Source organism: Gossypium hirsutum, chromosome A04 (genome assembly GCF_007990345.1).
Source record: "Gossypium hirsutum isolate 1008001.06 chromosome A04, Gossypium_hirsutum_v2.1, whole genome shotgun sequence".
NCBI classification, from domain to species: domain Eukaryota; kingdom Viridiplantae; phylum Streptophyta; class Magnoliopsida; order Malvales; family Malvaceae; genus Gossypium; species Gossypium hirsutum.
Genome location: NC_053427.1, coordinates 56,098,110 through 56,119,513, shown reverse-complemented (window position 1 = coordinate 56,119,513; position 21,404 = coordinate 56,098,110). Strand labels below are relative to the sequence as shown.

The window sequence follows — 21,404 nt, the reverse complement described above, 5'->3', positions numbered from 1 at the left end:
GATTTTATAGTATTATATATATATATATAAACCCGGGTGAAAACACGAACAAAAAGAGAGAAGAAACGTAGAAAGGGGGGAAGAAGTCTAGTGCTAGTTCTTACTGAAACTTTTTTATTTAACTTTCATTTTTGAGTGGTTTCTTTGTTCTCTTATTTTGATTGAAAGAAAGACAAAACTTCCATATATATCGACACGGTCTACCTAAGGAACTTAATGAATCTGTCCAAATAGTATGTACTTAAAAGATATGAAGAGTAAGAGGATGTCGGATCAGTGTTGCAATCAGGGTATTGGGGAAGAGCAGCAATGGATCCAGAGCCAGGCCGATGCCGGAGGACTGACGGGAAGAAGTGGAGATGCTCGAGAGGCGTGGTGGCTGGCCAGAAATATTGCGAGCGCCACGTGCACCGTGGCCGCAAACCGTTCAAGAAAGCCTGTGGAAATGCTAAAATCTAGTGGCGCCTGCACCAACATCATCAACAACAATACTCTTGTTGGTGCTGCTGCTGGTGTTGTTGATGTTGGATGTGGTGACCTTAAACCCACTTCTCTGATCCCCAATTCACCCTTAGAATTGGCTGGTGATAGAGCCAACAGTTTTCTCCTTTCAGGGCATTCCTGATCTTCTTCGCCTTAATTATAGGTAACTTCTTTTAATTGGATTTGAATTTTTTTAAGAAAAAAAAGTTGAGAAAATTTGATTTGTGAAAAAGATATAAATTACATAAAATCATACTTCATACAATCTCTTCACATTTTTAAAGTTTGCTAATATTTGCTATCTATTTTGTAGAAAGTAAATTGTTTTACAGTAGCGATGATGATTACCCCTTGGTAGGACCCTAATCAATATCTGACCAATGGATGTATCTCAAAATCTGGGCAGGGGGTTTCGATTCTGTACAAGCTGACCCCGACCACTTCTTTAGTCTTTATAACGTGCTTTCTTTATGGTCCATCACAATATATTTTCTTTATTTTGCTTATTTTTGTTTGCCCTACAATGTTTGTGTTTCTTTTGTCTGGCAGTTTCTCAGATTCTAAAAATGTTCATAAGGGCCATTTCGATGCCCAAAATGAAGTCAATAACAGATCTGATGGTCAAATGTTGAGACAATTTTTTGATGATAGGCCTAGATCCTTACAACAACCAGACAACCATGCTGAAAGCCCGATGAGTTCTGCAACATGCCTCTCCATTTCAATGCCTGGAAATTCCTCATCAGACGTGTCGTTGAAGCTGTCAACTGGAAATGGAGACCAATTGAATTGGGCTGCTGGGTGGGCCTCATACCAGGCGGCTTCGATGGGAGGGCCCCTTGCCGAGGCTTTAAGATCATCCATATCCAATTCACAACCTTAAAGGCTCTGCATCTCAAACTAGCATTGTTACCACTTGAATCTTTTTTAGGCACTCCAAGACTTAAAGTAAATTGCTTGCACTCTGTTCTTTACTTTTATTGAACCAAACTGACTACAATAATGGTTCCTTTAAAATTAAGTTTGCGAGAAAAATTAGCACATAAGTTGTTTCAGAACATGCTAAACAGGACTCTGAGCATAATTCAGATAACAAACCGATAAACATTTGCAAGTGACCAACTGAAATTTGACTAATTATCAGATGGATAATCAACTGTACTGCACGTGAAAGAAAAAGCCTTTTTGAATGGCGATTGTTTCAGCTCCTGGATACCGAAACTCCAAGGTCATGGACTTCTACATTCTGTGTAAGTTGTAGGCCTTAAAACAGCAGGCTGAGTTAGGGTAGCTCCTCAATAAGAGATTCTGTGATAGAGATAGTTTAGCAGTCCAAAGGTTCTGATTCTTCCACAGGTTTCGATGCCTTCACAGCTTTGGCTTCTTCAACAGTTTTTAACGTTTTGAGTAAGTTGTAAATTGCCAGTTGCTTTTGGTTCATCTTCAACAAGCGCATAAACCACCGCTGTTCTATTTGGTGCATACACCAATAGGAAACGAGGGCGGTTATCATACCATCCTTCCTGGAAAAGCCACCATTAGGTTTTTCTAAGTTAGAGAACCCTTGGGTGAATTGAAGACAATGGTATGTAGGAAGAGTATGCAGAATTCAGCAATCAATGTTCTTCAGAGAATTTACTTACATTGCTGAAAAACTCAACGTCATGGTTAAGTCTGTTGAACCCTCCAAATAATAGATCATCTGAATCCAGTACAATCTGGAAGAGCAACAAAAAAGAAGTTAAATTATGATTAATGAAGAACAGGGTAAACATTTTTCTGTCACTATATTCCAAGAGTCAATAACAAGATGTAAAATAAATGATTAATAGAAATGAATAATCGGGATGTATTGGATGAGTAAACAAAAGGCTATAAACCACAAAATCCTATACCTTGTACTTTCCTGGCTTTGAGCAACCAACCCGGTAACCGCAATAGCTTTCATGCCAGTGAAAGTTGAACACAAAAACCAGGTTGCCTCTTTCAAATACAATTACTCTTTCACCTTTATCCTTCCGTGATATATATTGGTGCTCAGAAGTCATGAACTGAATAAACAACAGAACATCAATTTTACATTCTAAACAAGTAAAGCTTTTTGGCTACCCAGACAGCACCGTTCGGGCAAATCACTTTGCATGAAACAGGTGTAAATTGTAGAAGACCATGAAAAGAAACGTAATAGTAAATCAGAGGTCTAACGTTGTATTCCAAGAAGTATGAAATAACGGTAATAGAATAATCCAAAAAAAATTCTGAAATCTGAATTATTTCCTTTTGTCTTTATGTAGAAGAGAGTATCTAATAGAATCAGAGCCATGCTCACACAGGCATATATAATGGCGAACTTTGGAAGGTTTATATATCAATGACCATGAAACAGTTTTAAATGAAATCATTTAACGATATTTTTTTTTCAAAAAGCTTTAAGGAATGACTTGACTTTAAGAAGAATATTAACTTAACAAAAAAAAAAAAAGTATATCTATTTGTAAGTAAAAAATATAATCAACATTTCTGAATATCGTTTCCTCTCTTCTATAATCTCCACTGATTTTCAATTTTATCATCCCTTTATTTTAAAATTTCACATGTAATTTTTGTGTGATTAATCACTAGTACAGAACAATTATTAAATAAGAAAAAAATGTATGGTTCTACTATCTCATAATTCATCAGAAAGTATAAAACAACAAACCAGTAAGCATCATCATACTTACGCCATACTTAGCTTCAACATGCTGCATTGCCTGATCAAATTGTTGCATCCCCTTATACCTCAGATAATTTGCATCCCCCTATGTGCATATAACCAAATATTTAATTGTTGATTGTAAAACACAAATACATATAATGTTTGCCAGTAGACCTGTTCATGGGTCGGTTTACCCGCTCAGGCCCGGCCTGTTTTAAAGTTTATGATACTTTATATTATGTTATTTTTATATAGTATGTAATTTAGAACACATTAAAAAATAAAACTATACTAATATATAATACTACTCTAATGTAAACATTAAAATAAAGTTATGACTATATAAAAATTTTCAATAAATAAAAATGTATAAATTTATTAAATATTAAAATAATATGGGCAGGCCTAAAAAGGGCTTGGGTTAGTCTTTTGCAAATATGGGCAAGTTTAAACAAAATTTTAAGCCCATAATTTGGGCCGGGCCGGGCTGGGCTTGGGCAAGCATAAAGTATGTTAATATCATGCTTAGGCCCGGCCCATTAACAACTCTAGCTGCCAGTTGCCAGATAAAAGTAAAATCATGTTTACCTTCAAACTTTTAATGAATTGTAGCACAAGCAAAAAGTGAATTCAAGAGAAACCTTACAAGATCGAATCTACGCCGACATTTATCATAACTGAAATTATTCCCAGGAATTACTTTGCCACTAGGAAGATGTTGCTCTCCCCTTGGAAAATCAATCCACTCTGAGGAAAAGAATAGCTAAGAAATTATATTACAGCGTTGAAATTAAAGAATGATGAGATGTCAGGAAGAGTTGCAACCAGTTGATCTTACCAGGATGTCCAAATTCATTTCCCATGAAATTCAAATATCCTTCTCCACCTAGTCCCATAGTAATAAGCCTAATCATTTTATGTAATGCTATACCACGATCTATAAGTGGAGTACTTGGTCTGTCCAGAGACATAAAATCATACATATCCTGCAAAAAGGAAATGAAACTAAAAAAATTATAATGCTGAATCAGACTGATAATATACATTTTCTCCATTTAATGAAAAGCATAACTTTTTACAGTTGTATTTAACTTTGCAAGGAAGCAATATAATTGCAAAATTTTAATAGCTAAAGAAGTCAAAGAAAGAAAAGATGATCAAGTAAAAGCATTTCTTTTAGCCTGTTAGCCTTCTAAGTGCATAATACTCATCAGCATGAATATAAGTAGAACATATTTAACCTTATCCATCAACCAGAATGCTATTGTTTTATCACCAACTAGAGCTTGGTCATGACTTTCAGCATAAACAACACACTTTTCCAACCACCTCCTGTTGACGAGCGTGTAAACAATGTCACCCATTTTCCAGTCTTCATCCCTCTTCCTATATGAAAAAACAAGGCAAAAAAAGTACACATTAGTTTAAAACAAAATACATTTAACAAGATTTTATATCTGAAGTCATAACATGGTAAAAAGTTTTGAGTTGGAAAGTTAAGCACTTGAGAAGCTCAATCCATTTATCAGCAACAGCCATGTGCAATCTGTAATCAAATCCCACACCACCATCTTGCACAGGAAGGCAAAATGTAGGCATTCCACTCACCTGTATAATATATAATTGAATGATTGCCAAAAAGAAAACAAAGACTACTGACATTTTCCAGAGAATTTCCGATCTTTGTAACATTCCTCTTAGTGTTATTATTTTACTGGTTTTTGTCATTATGTAATTGTTTTATTTATGACAGATGACAATTTAAGAAGGTGGAAATCTACTTTCAACTTTTGTTTCTTATCCAACCATCTTGCCTGAATGTTCACAGAACTTTCAGAATGTTATTCTGCAAATAATATATGAAAGTATGCAGCAAAATCACTCCACTAATCTATTTATTTATATAAAAGGGTCACTCCAAAATAGCATTTTGTTAACTAAATGTTCTGTACAAAACAATGCTAATGTCTCTTACATTTTCTTGTGCTAGTAGCCCTTTAGGTATTCTTCGTACAAAGGATGAAATTTTTGAAACAGCAAGAATATTTTAAGGTTTCTAGAGATTCTTGTTACTTCCCTCCTATTGTTTTTGGCATCTTTAGTTGCTATGTTTCCATAACTCTTGGTCTAAAATAAAATTTAGTTCAGTTTGCAACAGGTGTTTTAAGAATTCTTCATTTCATTCTACAATGGTCAAATTCACTTAATTACTAGCAGGGTAAACCTACTTATTCATATAGTGGCATACGAGCACAATGGAACAATGAAGAGAGGTGATAAAGCAGAAGAAAATTAGTAAAACATGCACGATACGCAAAAGTTTGGTAGGCTATTTGTACCCTTAACATCCACATGCATGCAAAATGTTTTGGACAGAAAATGTTGCTTTAGAAGAGACAAGAGGACTTAAAATTGAATGTCTAGTTCAGGAATAGACAAATGATTACAAGTCGAAGGATACTCAACATGACTCAAAAGGAGTTACAGAACATACATCTTCACCAATGGTGACAGCCTCAGGATAGAGTCCATGAATCATATCATTAACCAGCATCAGATAAACAACAGCATCTACATCAGTTGCATATCCAAAGTACTCATTGTAATTTCCAGTAAATGCTACCTACAGAAAGTTCAGGAAAGCAAATGTTAAGATGGGATAATACATTGTAAAGATGCAGTGCCACTGATATCCTTCAGTTCTCCAGAATATCAAACCATGAATGAAGAAAGCCGTGTGAGAAAAGGAAAAGCAAGATTTAGTTAACAAACATAGAGAAATGTTGCTTCATCATTAGAAAGCATGGTGAATGAGCAAATATCCTCCCATGTTTTAAAATGTCACTTTATCCTCCTTGACTATTAAGGATGTTAAAAAATTGGTGAGAATTCATACCTTAATTCTGGGTCGACATAGCTCATTTTTTAGCGAAGTTTTATTTCATTTATAGGTTATACTCTTCTTTTCACTTTAATTTTAATTTATCTTATCAATTAAGAATTAAAAACTCAATCTAAATACCTAAAATTTTCTCATAATAAAAGAAATAAAAAAACGTTTTGGAGTGAAAAACAAAAAAAAAAATTAACTATGAACATTTTCTATTCTATGAAAACCCAAAACCCATGCCCTTCACAGATTTGAAAAAGAAATTGAAAATATAATTTCTTCTAGGATTGAAGCAGAAAAATAAGGATATCAGAAAAGAGCTTAGATCCATTCGTATGGCATAATTGTGTTGCATCTAGAGGTGCTCATGGGCCGGATCGGGCTGGGTTCAAGCCGAGCCTAAGTATGATATTAACATATTTTATGCTTGTCCATGCCTGCCCGGCCTGAATATGGACCTAGAATTTTACCTAAACCCGTACATATTTGTAAAAGACTAACCCAAGTTCATTTTAGGCCCGTCCATATTATTTTTTATTTTTATTTTAAAAAAATATTATATTATATTATTTTAATATTTAATAATTTTATACATTTTTTATATATCTTAACATTATTTTAATGTTTACATTAAGAGTAGTATAGGTTTATTTTTTTAAGGAGTTCTAAATTACATAATATATAAAAACATAAAGTATTATTAACTTAAAAATGAGTCAGGCAGTGCTCGAGCCTTGGATGTTAAAGCCCAAGCCTGGCCCATATTTTAAACAGGCTTAATTTTTGCCCAAACCCTCCCAAATTTCAAGCGAGTCTTCAAGCTTGGGCGGGTAGCCTGGCCTATGAGCAGGTCTAGTTGCATCCATAGTTCAAAACCCACTCATACCCCAAAGTCTTACTCTCCTTAAGGCAATGCAAGGCCATGCTTATATTTGGTTAACATAGCGCTAGGGTATGATTAAACTGACATATTAACTAATAATGTAAACAGTCAAAGGGGAAAGTAACATTCTAAAACAAGATGGCAGCTTTGTGACCATCATATTATGTATTGGGTTTTGCATATTTCACCCATGCAGGAACCAAAAATTACATCAGTTCCACTTCTCTATATGATATAACTCAAAACTTTGACAATTAATATCTGGACATGCAAGTGATTTATTTTATGACACCAAGCAAAAATAGAATTATCCAAACTCACTAGGGTAATACCTGCAACCCATGATGGGTGTACATCATTGAAGTCACGCCATCAAATCTGAACCCATCAAACTTGTATTCTTCCAGCCACCATCTTGCATTTGAAAGTAGAAACCTTAGTACCTAAAGCAACATGTAAAAAATTAGATACAATAGGAAGGAAGGAACCCAAATTCCTTCAACAATGTATGACAAACTATTATACAAGAGAAGTTTCAACAGAAGTACATACTTCCCAGCTTCCATAATTAAAAAGGCGAGAATCCCACATCCAGTGGTGACCCTTTGACCCCGAATGGAAGTAATGAGCATCAGTTCCATCAAACATGTTCAACCCATCCAAAACGTTATTAGATGCATGGCTGTATTCATAAAAGATCAGTCAGATAAAAAGATGAATGAAAAATTTTAAAATTTTATTAGTAACTTAATTAATGACTCTAAAGATAAAACTTTCTTTTTAAAACAATATGCTAAGGTACCAATTGTCATTCGGTTACTGTTTTTGCTACCAGTTTTTTGCTTCCACAAGCAAAAAGTATATTTGGATAGGAAAGAAAATAAAATAATTAAAAGTATTTATATATATCATTTCTTTTAGCACAAAATAATTTGATTTTTCTTTTAATAGAATAGTTATACTAGAAATTTTGTTACATTTTAGTCATATATTTTCAATCAATAATGACTTTGCTTTCTCCCTTTCCACTTTTCAGCAGCCTTTTAAAAAATCAAAAGCTCCGAAAGAAGACACAAGTTTAAACCTTGGAGACAAAATTTTCGGGAGGGACAATCACGAATCCCAAACACGGATCATAAAATGGACATGGAGAATACCAAAATACAAGAAACAAAAAGCATATTTGCGGAAATCGGGGATTCTTTTCCAAGAATCTCGGGATTTGATAGGCTAAATTGAAGACAGACTAAATTATAGGAGATTGTGTATGGGTAATTGATACTTTAGGAGAGATTTTCTTTCTTATTGTAGCTTATTTTTTGTGTATAAGGTTGGCTTTTCAGGCAGTAAAATTTAAAATATAGAGAAAACTTCTATTTCTTCATCCTAATTCCTCTTTAGAATTCTACATGAATTCTTCATAATCTTCTGAAAATTTCTACATGGTACCAGCGCCATTTGGCTTTCTTTGGTTCAAACTTCATCCATGTTTTGCCTCTATTATTTAATCTAAAGCAGTAACCTGATCCAAACCCTCATGGCCTCAGAATCAGGCAATATCAGGAAGCATGTCTGGTCAGGAAAGTTTGAGCAGTGGCAGATCAGAGGACTCTGTTATGTTCATCACTTGCCGCATATCAGAGTGATTACCTCACTAGTGCTGCCATTTCCCCAAGACAGGATGATCCATGTTTCAGAATTTGGAAATCAGAAAATAATATGGTTTCTAATGCTAGGGACAATAACATCAACAATGCCTAAAAAAGTTCAGCGGGGAACCAATTCAGTCTATGCTGCAAAGCAAAAGAAAAACAGGTCTAGGTGTGATCATTGCCGCAAACCAAGACATACTTGAGACACATGCTGGAAAATTCATGGTAAGCAGGCAGAATGGAAGCCAAATAAGGACAAAGAACCCCATGGTTTTGCAGCTGCTTCAAAGAATAAGGATAAATCTGACAGTTAAACTACCTTGGTCAACATGTAGTAGGTTGAATGGCTACAAAAAATGTTTGGCTTAAATTCAAACTCTACCGCAACTGTCTCTACTAGATCCACTGCCCAAAATGATAATTTTTTCGCCGATCACCATGTTAATGCAGATGATACAGCAGGCTGGATTATCAATTCTGGATCTCAGACCACAAGACAAATGACGCATCTTTATTACAAGATTGCAGTCCATGTCACAATAATTATGAAGTCAGCATTGCCGATAGGTCACTTTCCTAGTATATCTGACACATTAATACTTCAATCTATCCTTTTGCTTCCAAAGTTAACATGAAACTTGCTGTGTTAAATAGTAAACTTACTAGAGATTCAAAGTGAATTCCAAAGTTTTTGTCTTCTCATTGCATGATTCATATTTGGATTCTTGGGAAGACGATTGGCAATGCTAAAAAAAGTTGGTATTTACCAAATTAAGGCCAAGGATCCTCAGAGGGCTCAAACTCATCATGTTGACTCCTGTATGATCAATGTTTCAGGTTCATCATTTTCTTGTTCCAATAAAGATGGTACAATAATGCTATGGCACTTTTGTCCAGGACACCCAAATTTCATGTACTTGCTCAAGTTGGTTCCATCATTATTCATCAATAAAAATCCAAAATCCTTCCAATATGAGGTTTTCATTTGTAAAAACATTGTTGTAACACCTATCTGCTTCAAGAATACAAACCATCTCAACCTTTATCAATCATCCATAGTGATATTTGGGGACCTTTAAATTTGATCAATAAAACGTCATCACGGACCTTTAAATTTTGTGCCCCGTGTCGAGTCCTATGTAAGTCTGTTCAACAAAATAGTCATGACAGATATTTCACCAAGAGGCTTTGGATGTTTAGCCTATCTCCATGTCCCCCTCTCATCAATTAAGTAAATTTGATTTGAAGTCCATCAAATGTATCTTTCTAGGGTACTCACCTCATGAGAAGCGTTATAACTATTACACTTGACTAATTGACAGCTGACAGTATATAATTGAAAATTTGTATAACTTATTTCTAAGGATTAATTAGATTCAATCAGCTTCTGTTTAGGAATTTTAGTCATTACTAATTTCCTTTTCTCTTCCTACTTTCCGTATATAAATAGCTATGTAACCTACTCATTGAAACACATAAATACAAAGAAATCTTCTCCTATTCTTCATTTTTGCTGCCCCCTCTAGTTTTAACATGGCATCAAAGCTAAATTTCCAGATTTAGGAAGAAATTTTTCAATTTTTTTGAAATCTCTCAAAACCCTAGAACTAAAAGTTTGTTACTTACCCCTTTAGGTCCATTTTCCTTTTTCACTGCCCACACTAGAGATGTCAGAACCCCATTGCCAACAAAACCCTTGATTCTGGTGGCCAACAGACCTGAGCATAAGTCCCATGCACCTCCATCAGATTCTAGTTGATTCCTCATGACCAACGCATGTAGCTCACCCTGCCAGAGTTTCTTCTCTGCCACCGCCATCGATCTTGAGGCAGTATATCCAGCCTAGCCCTCTGTTTTGACTCCATTTGGTGCTGGTCAGATTTTTTTATTTTTTGGCCTATTGTTGGGTAACTATATTGGCTACTGTTAGCCTTTAGGGGATAAATTACTTGTTGCTAAATTGAAGGGATTTGATAGACAAAATTATAGATTGTGTATAGCTGATTGATTCTTTAGGAGAGATTTTCTTTCTTATTATACAGCTTAATTTTATTCAGGCTGTAAATTTTAGAATATAGAGAACTTTTACTTCTTCATACTAATTCGTCTTAGAATTCTACATGAATTCTTCATATCTTAAAGCTTCTATTTGCATAAAGCCTACGGGAGAGGAGCATAGAATATAGGCAGAAAAAGAAGAATTTATATTCACTTTTTGTCGAAAAAATATGGGACAAAAACCATTTGGATAAAAAATGTAATAGAATTTACAACTAAGGAGCATATTTCTATAAAATATATCTCCCGAAAACCTAATTTGTTTACCTGTGCACAATATCCATAAGAACAAGTAGACCCAACTCATGAGCCCTGTCTATCAAAGACTTAAGATCATCCGGGGTTCCAAAGCGGCTGCTTGGTGCAAAGAAATTTGTCACATGATACCTGCAACATATTAAATGCAAATTGGTAAAGTAGAAGAGTTTAGTTTCCATAACGGAAACTAAATTGTAAAGACATTTTATTTTTACGTCACAACATAGCAGAGTTTAGTATAAGTTAACAAAACATAAACAGCAGGAAATAGATTTGAGCTAATATTATGATTGAGATAATACCCAAAGCTTGCGTAATATGAGTGCTCTTGAATAGCCATGATCTGAACTGCATTATATCCAAGTCTTTTAATGCGGGGAAGCACATTATCTCTAAAGTTGGCATACGTGTTAATTACTGGCTCCTACATCTCAAAGTTGATAATATTAAGAAAACTAGGAAATGGAATAACTATACCATAAGGTAGCATGGAAAATAAAGGCTGGAGATGTTTATGATAAAAATGTTCTTTGAACAACATTATGCAGGAAAATTCAGCTACTTAAAAAATGAGTAAAATTTACACAATGATCGGTAAGGGGCCAAAAACCACAAAGCATGTTAGACTTATATTATATGCACATACCACCACCACCGATTTTGAGGTAACATATAAGACTAAGTTTGATTAATGCAGAATCAATGTCAACTACCAAGAAAAGAAAGAGCAGACCAAAGAAAGGCTAAAGATTAGTTGACAGAATCTTCCTTTTTAAAAGCAAACATCTTAAAACGCACTACACTGTTATTTATGGCTTTCTTCGTAACAACAAAGGTTTTGCCTAGTGGTTGTTACGCCTCATTAAATAGGGTTGAGATCTAAGGTTTGGATCCCCTCTCCCTTCTTAGACTTCTTCACATGCATGTATGCCACAGAGGCATACTGGTTTTCAGCATCTACAGGTAATTCATTAACAGAAAATCTATAAGTAATTTGGAATGAATAAAATTTTCTATAGGTTTTTTTATTTTTAGATGAGTTAAACATAGTTTATGCATGTCTAGAAATTTTATTTCATTAAATTAAATTCTTTAAAGCTAATACATATCAGTAACATGTATCTTTTTATAGTGTAGGAATGACTTATTAAAATACAAGGTGAGATATAACTTAATAAAGTTATTAAAAAAGCAAAAATCAAGTTCTTTTTACCTACAAAAAAACTTCCAATTAGTGCCTACTTTTATGTAATTTAAAGGAAATCCATAAGCTCAATATACAACCAATAAAATCTCTTCAAAATTAAATTAACATTTTACCGCATTTGCAATACGACAATTTTCTTTGTAAATGTTCTTTACCTCAGGATTCTTTACCTTGGAACAGTTATGCAACTTAGCTTTCTAAAGTTATGCCTACAAAGAATATGACCCATGACAACAAATTCAATGTTATTAGTCATAAATAATTAAACTGAATTTACTTACCCCAAAAAATAAAGAAGAACAACATGTGAAAACCAGGGATGCCATAAAAATCTTGAATAAAGAGAGTGAGATATTGAGAAGGATAAAAAATTTGTGTATATTAAGGTTTTGAAAAAGGGTTTTGTAGTAAAAATGATGCTAATTTTTATTTTTTTTTTAAATTCTCTTGGACATTGTTCTCTATGCAATGCAATTTTGAAGTGGTATTTGCAAAAGATTGCATTTAGTATCTTTTTTTCCCCTACAGTACAACAAAATCATAAAACTGTCCAAGCATTTGGCTCAATGATAAATGTGTTCCTTTACTCAAATAGTTGGGTTATTTTCCTTCTTCATAGTCAAATTATATAAAAGATTAAACTCATATTTAGTGCACTGAACTACACTAATTCGATTTTTAAAGAGAAAAGAAAAACACAAAACACATTTGGTCTTAGCTTCATATTAAAAACATGTCGTGGAGAAATCTGAAGATACTTCTAGAACCAAAATAATTGAAAAATCTACCTAAACACAAATTAGGCCTGAAACTAAAATTCCCAGAGAAAAAACTAATGAAAACCAAGAAAAAGACAAAAGGAATGGTCACACTGATACAATAACAGTTTGTGAGTGCTAAAACAGTAACTTGGATTGGGTTTTAGCATATTTAGTAACATGTAGCAAAAATGAAAAGAATGGAATGGTTTTCTTCTACATTTAAGAATATTAATTGTCTGTAAGCTGCATACAACTTAGCTTATTAAGACCCAAGAACCGCTAAAGGCCCTTAAAACTATATATTTGTAATACCATGTCACAGGACCTTGTGGACCCAGACAGACACCTTAGTTAATAACCATCATGAGGACAAGAAGATGAAAAATAGTTCCAGATTTTGGTTTAATGCAAATCCAGGCTTCTTAATAGGTTTCAGAAATGGGTGAAGAATCCTAATGAAATGCAATTAATCCAACTTCCATTTTGTTGATTTCTAACCGCTAAGTGAGATATTTCAATACACAAAGCAGTTAACAGAGATCCAAGTGACTAGTTATTTGGCATTTGCAATATCATTTACAGAAGTAATACTCAATATTTAATGCAATCCAAATGGAAGACAGTCTAATTTCCTTTAATCCAAGAACAAGGGAAGTCGGCCACATACACCTACAAGGGTTTTGGAAAGCTTAATCCATCCTTTTCTCTTTAGGAGAGGTCACTTTGTCATCAGGATTCAGACTCATTTTAAAATTAAAAGGTTTCTTGAGACAGCTATACAGTTTGATGCACTTCCCAGTGCATGTTTTTAAATATAATATTAAGATGATTTTTCAGTATAAAAAACTCCTGCTTTTCTTTTCATTCTCAAAGTCTTGGAGGAACATGTCATATAAAATATTGGAAGAAACAGTACAAAAAATATGGCATGATAGCAATTAACAACAAATTAGAACTGTTAAGCAATGTGACAGAAGAGTGGAATAACAATTCATGCAAGGGAAAAGAGAGATGCATACCGTGCTACTCATTCCAACATGTGATTCATAAATTCTAAGTGATTTTGGTCTTTTCGGATGGGGGTGTTTGAATACGTACTTTTCCTGTCACAATATAAATTCCGTTAGTCACAAAAGAGAGTAACAAAAATTTGAGATTAGATACATAGAACTGCCTGAATCTGGCAGTGATTAAACATGCACATGCAATAACATAACTTAAAAACTGATTTCACATACGAAAGTGAACCAACCAAAATCGGTTAGTTATAAACTTTTTTAAGGGAGTTGATTCCTAACACCAACACTACGTTCATAAAAAACAACCTCCTTGCATAATTATTCAAAGCAGTATAAGAAATTATTTCTCTTTAAGCTCCTTTTTTCATGCATGCTGACGCATCTTCACACTCATGCATTCATTTTAAAAGTATTACAAACATTAGTTGGTACTTCTGATTTTACCCAGGCTCCAATTATTTCAGCAGCTCATAGTTTGAAAAGAATTAAGTCATTTAATATTTCCAAGCAAACGACACTAAATATACCTCTTCTGGTGGGTCATAGTATATTCCACTGTATGGGATTTCACCAGGTGCTTGAACAGAGAACTTGATCCAAGCAGGAATAGAATCCTTAACCCCAGATCGAGTTTCCATGCGAATCTACAATCATATGGTCAAAATTTTAAAATGCACAAATGGAAAAGGAACTTTAATAAATGGTAATTGACATTATCATAGCAGCTAGCCAGAACAGGGTCAAAAAATCTCTTCTGTTTCTTTTTTTTTCTTTCTGTTTTTTAAAGCTGGAGTTGGTTGGATCTCAGCTAACTTAAATAATTTTGTTTGACTTCAAGCATCCATTAAATACATTAATGCCAACAGATACAAAGCTTTACACAGACAGATTATAAAGGTATTTTGCTCCATTCCATTTTTTTCTGAGAAGTTTCAAAAGATTTTAAATTTGCATAAATGATCTTAGAAGCAAGTTCTACAACAGGAAGAGCTTAAACAATAGAACTTATAATCTCAATTAGTGAAAAGAGTAACATATATATTTTAAGATTATTTAATATCTTAATATGATATCAAAGCCCAGGTTTTTCCTGATCCTCCTACCCCCCATGTGAAGTTTTACTAGCCCTTGAGAGGTTGTACATATCTATGATCCTGTGGGGCTACATGTAAGGGGGAGTGTTAAGTGGTATTATCTCTCATCTGTTAAGTCTTGGTTTTACTGTTTGTCTTGTTTTCAAATCAGGCCCTTCCACTTATGGCCAATTGGTTTTAGGTTGGATGCTTAACACAAGTCATGTAAACTTGGTGTTACTTTTAAAATGTTCAACTCATGTCCACCGAACTCAGCAACTAGCCTTCTCAGTTCTCACACCTCTTATTTTTCTCATTACATTACAAATTATTCCCACAATTACTATTCTTTATTTCAATAATAACAGAAGAAAATTATCTCACTTTTTCAATCTTTTAGTAGCACACTTTTGTGTACTGAACTCTAGTTAAATTAATTATTGTAAACGTTGTAATACAACCCAAGGTTCAAAATTTTATACTGAGAGCTTTTATTCAATAGATATTTCTGCCAATTAGATGAGCAACAGGATCAGTTCCTCGTTCACAGGTCATGACCAAAAGGTTAAATACATTATTTATTCACAAGGAAGAGTTGCAAAATTTTATAGTTCCATTTTTCTCTGAATTCACAAAAACGGGGAAAACGATTTTTTTTTTTTAAATAGCATTTGAATGTACACACAATAACATTCAAGAGCCAAATTTATATTCATTTACTGATAACTTACCTTCACTCGAGAACCATGGGGAATTGCTGGTGAGCCATCAGCAGTATTAGGCAAAAAGATCTCCCAGACACCAAACTCATTCTGTTAAAATATAATGGATGATTATAGAATTAAGCAATAGATGGAAAATAAAAGACGGTAAAAGCAACACATCACTACCAATGTAATTTACATGGCTTTCTAAGAACTTAGCACATAGTCATGTTCCCTTTTATGCTTGGAGGACTTGGGGCTGCATGGCATTAAATTTTAAATACATGAATCTGCATGGCAAGGTGACATCTCATTATAAAAACTTTGATAGTGTTTATCTTCTTAACTTTTCCATTGGGAGCTTGGAGGCATACCAACTGTACCAGACTATGCACCTAATCTTTGGTCCATTGAGAAGCTTATTTGTGCTCACATACATACAAAAAGATCAATGTTTACATTAGCGTTAAGCCAAGTTTTTGAAAACCAAGCTTAAATCTCTTTAAACTTCTTTCAGCACATGCACTGAGAGAAGATATAAGCATCAACTTATGAACAGCCAACAATGCAAATATTCAGTTCCCAAAAGCATTGATCTTAAAAGCAGACTAATCAGAGACAGTAAGAAGAGCAGCAGAGCAGTAGCTCAATAAAAGCAACACAAATGATGTGGAGTTCAGCAACAGATATAACATAGCAAGAAGACCGCCCCAAAAACATAGTGCTGAGTTGCTGATATTTTGAGATGTCAGCAGAACCAGCTAAATCTTATGGCTGCATAATTTAAGACATGCATAGAGGAGAAAGTTCACATAGCAATAGAAGAAAATGCTTTTAGTAAATATAGGACTTCAATCAAGCTGAACCCTAACAACAAGAAGCTTGAGCTTGACATCAAACTTGATCAAGTTTCATCTTTAAAGCTTGAGCTCAATTAGAGATAAAATTCGAATCATTGGAGCTCGCACAGTCAGGTTCGTTTACCTAGTCAAAAATTAATTTGATTCTTATGCTCAACTCCAAACTCAATATTATGCTAGAGCTTGACTTGTGCATTAAGATGCTCGAGTAGGGCATTAAGATGCTCGAACTTGACTTGCTCGATTACTTGAGCTACTCAAGATCAACTCCACAATGACCGAGCTGAATTTAATTTTTTCTGAGCCGAATTTAAATAGCTTGCAAGCACAGGTATCCCATTTACACCAGCTAGGTGCACCTAATAAAACATTATTCTGCTAGTTTGTACTGCACTACACTTCATTCAAGTAATCCTCCATCTACAACAGGACATTTCTTACAGACATAGGTAATATAAATTCAATTAATAAGTAATGCACAGGTAGCAATTGTTCTTGCAGAAGAAAGCATAACATACCTGGCTCATCGTATCTGCACTAGGGCTCCAATTGTTAAAATCTCCAATCAGTGCTGCTGACTGAAGCATAAAATGCAGTAGAACAATCACAACATTGAAGTAAAACAGAATTCTAAAAGTTAATAAGATTTTTTATTGGATAGAAGATAAGACGACTAATTGTTAAAGTCTCAAAGTGTTGTAATGGTGCATAACAAACCTTAGCTCCTGGGGCCCACTCCCTGTAAGTTATTCCTGTCTCACTGAAAGCCGGATGAGATTACATTAGAAGAGCAACATCAAGTTATCATAAAACAACTTCTAAGACATAAAACATGGAGTCAGCCTTTTTCTAAAAATTGAAGCTAACAAGATAGCTATTACCCATGTAATACAAAAAATTGTAAAGGAAACATGGAGAAGACATTCAGAACTACATAAACAAATAAAACATATAAAAGTGACACATTGAGGAAAGGACTAAACCTAAGGGCTGTAATAAAATTCGTCACTTTTTACTTGCACCAAAGAAACAAATACTTGCTCCATACTTTGAGCATCAAGGAACTTGATTTCTTTCTTAGATTAATTGTCCTGAATTTTAAACATAAAAAAGTAAAAGATGAGGAAGATCATGGACACTTTTCCAACACAAAAAAGTTACAAGAATATTCCAACACTAACTCATTTAATGAAAATTGTTTGTTTGAATAAAACAAAATAAATTTCACTTATCATAAAAAGCAAAGACATGAAACCATGAGGGCTACAACCAATATGCCACACTAGGTATTGGAAGGAAAGTAACCTGCGCGTGAAACCAAGCTTCTCATAGCCACGAGAAAACACTTCCAAGCCACCTTCATACTTGTCAATTTCCTTGCGTATTTTTTTATATTGTGCATACCTATAATGGATAAAATATACAAAGTAATCAAATCTGGACAATGTTATTAATTGTATTCCGGATATGAAACAGTGCAGAAAAATGAGGTATAGCACAGATTAAATAAGAAAAGAGGAAAAAACAGATAGTACAAGCTAATATAACACCGGAGAGCTATGCAGTGAAAACAAAACATATTACTGACAGTAAAAACTAAAGCTGGCAAGTCAAATCACACCTAAAACAAGCAACTTAATCAGATACATCTTTTTTACATTTTCAGAATATTTTCCAATAAGGAACTGTAACTCCTTCCCCTGCAGTTCAAGGGGACATATAATCATAAGACCGTAAGCAGCAATATCCACTTGTGTTTGAACACAAGTACAATGATAAGATCAATAAGTAGCTTATTGCTTTAACAATTTAAGCCAGTCAAGAATAGCAACATAATTCCGTTACAGATTCTAGCAAACGAGAAAGAAAGCAGAGTGACTTGCTTGCTTGTTCAATCAGATCAAATCTAGTTAAAAAACAAAATAATAGAAATAGACAACCCACAAAAGGCCCTAAAATAATAAAGCAAACGCAAAGTGTAATGAATTCTGAGTGCTTTTCCAAGTATTGCTTCTCAAAAGTCAAAGCATAGAATAAATATTAACAGCTAATAGGAGACAAAAATACAGATTTATTCACTGAGTTCCTATCCAAATACCAGCATGGACCTCCAAGTACCACGTGCAAGTCTGCTGTAGTGAAGATAGGCAATCACAGTACACAGGCAACTATAACCAATATGGCAAAAAATTCCAAGAAACTAAAGAACTAAAACCTACAGCTTCCTTCTAAAGCCCGGAGAAGAGTAAACACTTGAATTCCAATTATCAGATGAGACGCATACAAGTAAATAAAAGAAGATTTATATTACCGGTAATCGATATGATCGCGGAAACCCAACAATAGTGAATCTATTTCATATATTTTCTGCCCTGCACCAGGAGGGGGAATGGACCTTGGTTTTGCTTCAGTTTTCTCAGTACTTGCGTTCCTGTGTAAAGGGACAGATGGCTCCTCAGCATGAGCTTCTTCATCATTATTTGAAAACACAGACGGAAAAGATTCTTGTTCTTCAACTTCAATCTTTTTTTCATCTTCCATTCCTTCACTATCTACATTATGAATTACCTATAGTAGAACCATAAAGAGATAAGGACTTTTACTCTTTGCATTTGATTTAGTTACCTAAAATGTAGAACTTCAAAGATAAAAGTAAAACTAAGAAAATGCCATTCCTCAACCTTAGTCCTCAGCTGCTCAACTTTTATGTCCGTTTACTATAATTTTTCTTCCAAAACAGTAATTGTTCAGAATCAGAGTCACAAGTTTTCAAAAAAAAAAAAAAAAGAGGTTAAAAACTGTTTTAGAGAACCAACAAGCTTGAATGACTTCATCAAAGATAAAAAAACCAAGAACATACCGTTCCCAAATATATCCTTATATGTTGTTTATTATAATTTTACTTTCAAAAGATTCGGAGTTCAGACATAGAACCACACGAATCAACAGGCTTGAATGGCACAAACACCATCCCAGAATTTCATTTTCCAAATTTACTCCCAAGTATAAAATCATGAAAATTCAACTGCACTCAATCTAAAAGAAAAGAGTAATATTTCTGTAAATTCAAAACACAGTACGCATTATTCTCAGAAAATTGCAAACCTGAGGATCATCTGAAATAGTGCTAGGACTTTCCAATTGATCTGTCATGGGTGAAGAAGCATCACCCTGACCACCGGGATCCAGCACTTTCTTGGATGCAGCAACGGTTAAGGATGAGAAGGCTGAATGAGAAGAAGACTTTTCTATAAAGATCCTCCCTACAAGCAAGCATCAAATCAATTCTCCACATATTGTGAAGCCAATGTCTATAAAAGCAGTCACCATTCATAGAGAACTCTTTTTCCAGTACTAAAATTATACTAACAAATTCAGATCCGTCTTCATTACAGAAGAAGAGAAATCAGAATCAACAGCCATATCGGGAAACTCAGAAAATAAAGGAAATGATCCAACCATGACTTTTGACAATAGGCTGATGATGCAACAAATTATACGCCTATAACTCTTTTAATAGTTATGATTTTATTTTCTACTTAAGGTTCCCTAACTGCGAAATTAAATTATCGTCCTTTTTTACAGTTCCTTCCATATGCAATTATTAGTTTTTCATTTCATAAACCAGAAACTTCGTTGCAATTTTTTTTATTGCAACAAGTTCAGCGGTAACATTTTGAACATGGTGATCAGTTGTTCAACAATCCATGTTTCTTCCAATATTAACAAATCACTCGTTGGCGATCGCGATAGCCATAGCGTGCATCAAAGAATATTTAAATATTCATACTTTAACTATAAATTTCATTAAAGGACAGAATATTTGAATTCTTTTCGTTTCTTCGTATGGATCATCTACAACTCGGAACTCCTTTTCGCCATTGTTTCCAACTTTTTTTTCTTAAATAAATCAAGCATTATAGTTTTGAGTGATAAAACTTGCTAAAGCTAACCGATTACTGTTTCATAATAATTTTTTTTTGTTAATAGGAAAATGAAAACAAGATTAGATCAGTTATAGAAAAATAGAAGAAGTTATGAAAGTTGAAGCTGAACAAAACAAAATATATAAAGAAAATAGAGAAGAGAAGGGAGGCTGAATACGAGAAAAGTGATGCTTCTTCAACAAAAGCGACAAACTGCAACTCGTAGAAGCGCCATTGAAGCTTGACGCACAGTACCTGTAGACTGGAGACACACGAGGAAACCGTAAACCAGATACACTAAAAAGCATTATTTTTTCACAGTTTCTTTTTTTACTTTTTCTGATTCGGAAGGTAGTAAAGGAGAGGAAAAGTGTTTTTTCTTTGAAAATAAAATACAGATCCGTGGGAGAGAGAGAATGAAGAGCAAATATCGGCAATGAGTTACACTGAGAAAAGCGTGAAATATGAATGAAAAATCTAAAATCAAAATTGAGGGAACTAAATTAAATGAATGGGGAATGCTACATGTGCCGTGGAGAATTGCATGGGAATGGGTGATTTGGACTGTGGGACCTACCTAGTATTCATTATCATTTATCGGCCGTTCATCTAACTCATTCGATCTTTTCATGAAATTGGAACCGTTAACCGATGCCTTAGTCAAGTGGGTTCTGCTTAATAAGCAATAGACAGGAACAACGGATGGTGAAACCACTGCCATCATTTCCATTACTTTATTACTAGTTTTCAAAGTTGCATGATGAGGGAGCTAAACAAAATCAAGATGGTCGTAATTCCCAAAGCCAAAAAAGATGTGTATAAATTTGGGCCCATAAATTACTGCAGCTTTTCATATAAAATTTTCATATAAAATTATTTAACATACTTGTTAGTTGGATTAAAACATTTTATTGGAAAATTACATCAAGAAT

The 21,404-nt window shown here is 34.1% G+C and overlaps 2 protein-coding genes across 2 annotated transcripts; one reads left to right on the top strand and one right to left on the bottom strand.

Annotated features, from left to right (window-relative positions):
- Positions 1-265: 265 nt before the first annotated feature.
- Positions 266-1,366, top strand: LOC107948122 (growth-regulating factor 3-like). Its single transcript, XM_041111206.1, has 2 exons — positions 266-615; positions 1,033-1,366. Exons 1-2 carry the CDS (start codon positions 266-268, stop codon positions 1,364-1,366), a joined length of 684 nt encoding a protein of 227 aa, XP_040967140.1.
- Positions 1,367-1,426: 60 nt separating this feature from the next.
- LOC107948121 (1,4-alpha-glucan-branching enzyme 2-2, chloroplastic/amyloplastic) lies at positions 1,427-20,945 on the bottom strand. Its single transcript, XM_016882590.1, has 22 exons — positions 20,651-20,945; positions 19,652-19,809; positions 18,858-19,114; positions 17,852-17,950; positions 17,264-17,306; positions 17,065-17,124; positions 15,714-15,794; positions 14,437-14,553; positions 13,910-13,993; positions 11,225-11,346; positions 10,932-11,051; positions 7,507-7,636; positions 7,287-7,397; positions 5,676-5,804; positions 4,686-4,789; positions 4,423-4,567; positions 4,020-4,167; positions 3,828-3,928; positions 3,207-3,284; positions 2,379-2,534; positions 2,127-2,201; positions 1,427-2,006 (listed from the first exon to the last, which is right to left on the bottom strand). Exons 1-22 carry the CDS (start codon positions 20,778-20,780, stop codon positions 1,869-1,871), a joined length of 2,586 nt encoding a protein of 861 aa, XP_016738079.1. The 5' UTR covers positions 20,781-20,945; the 3' UTR covers positions 1,427-1,868.
- Between the last annotated feature and the right edge of the window lie 459 nt (positions 20,946-21,404).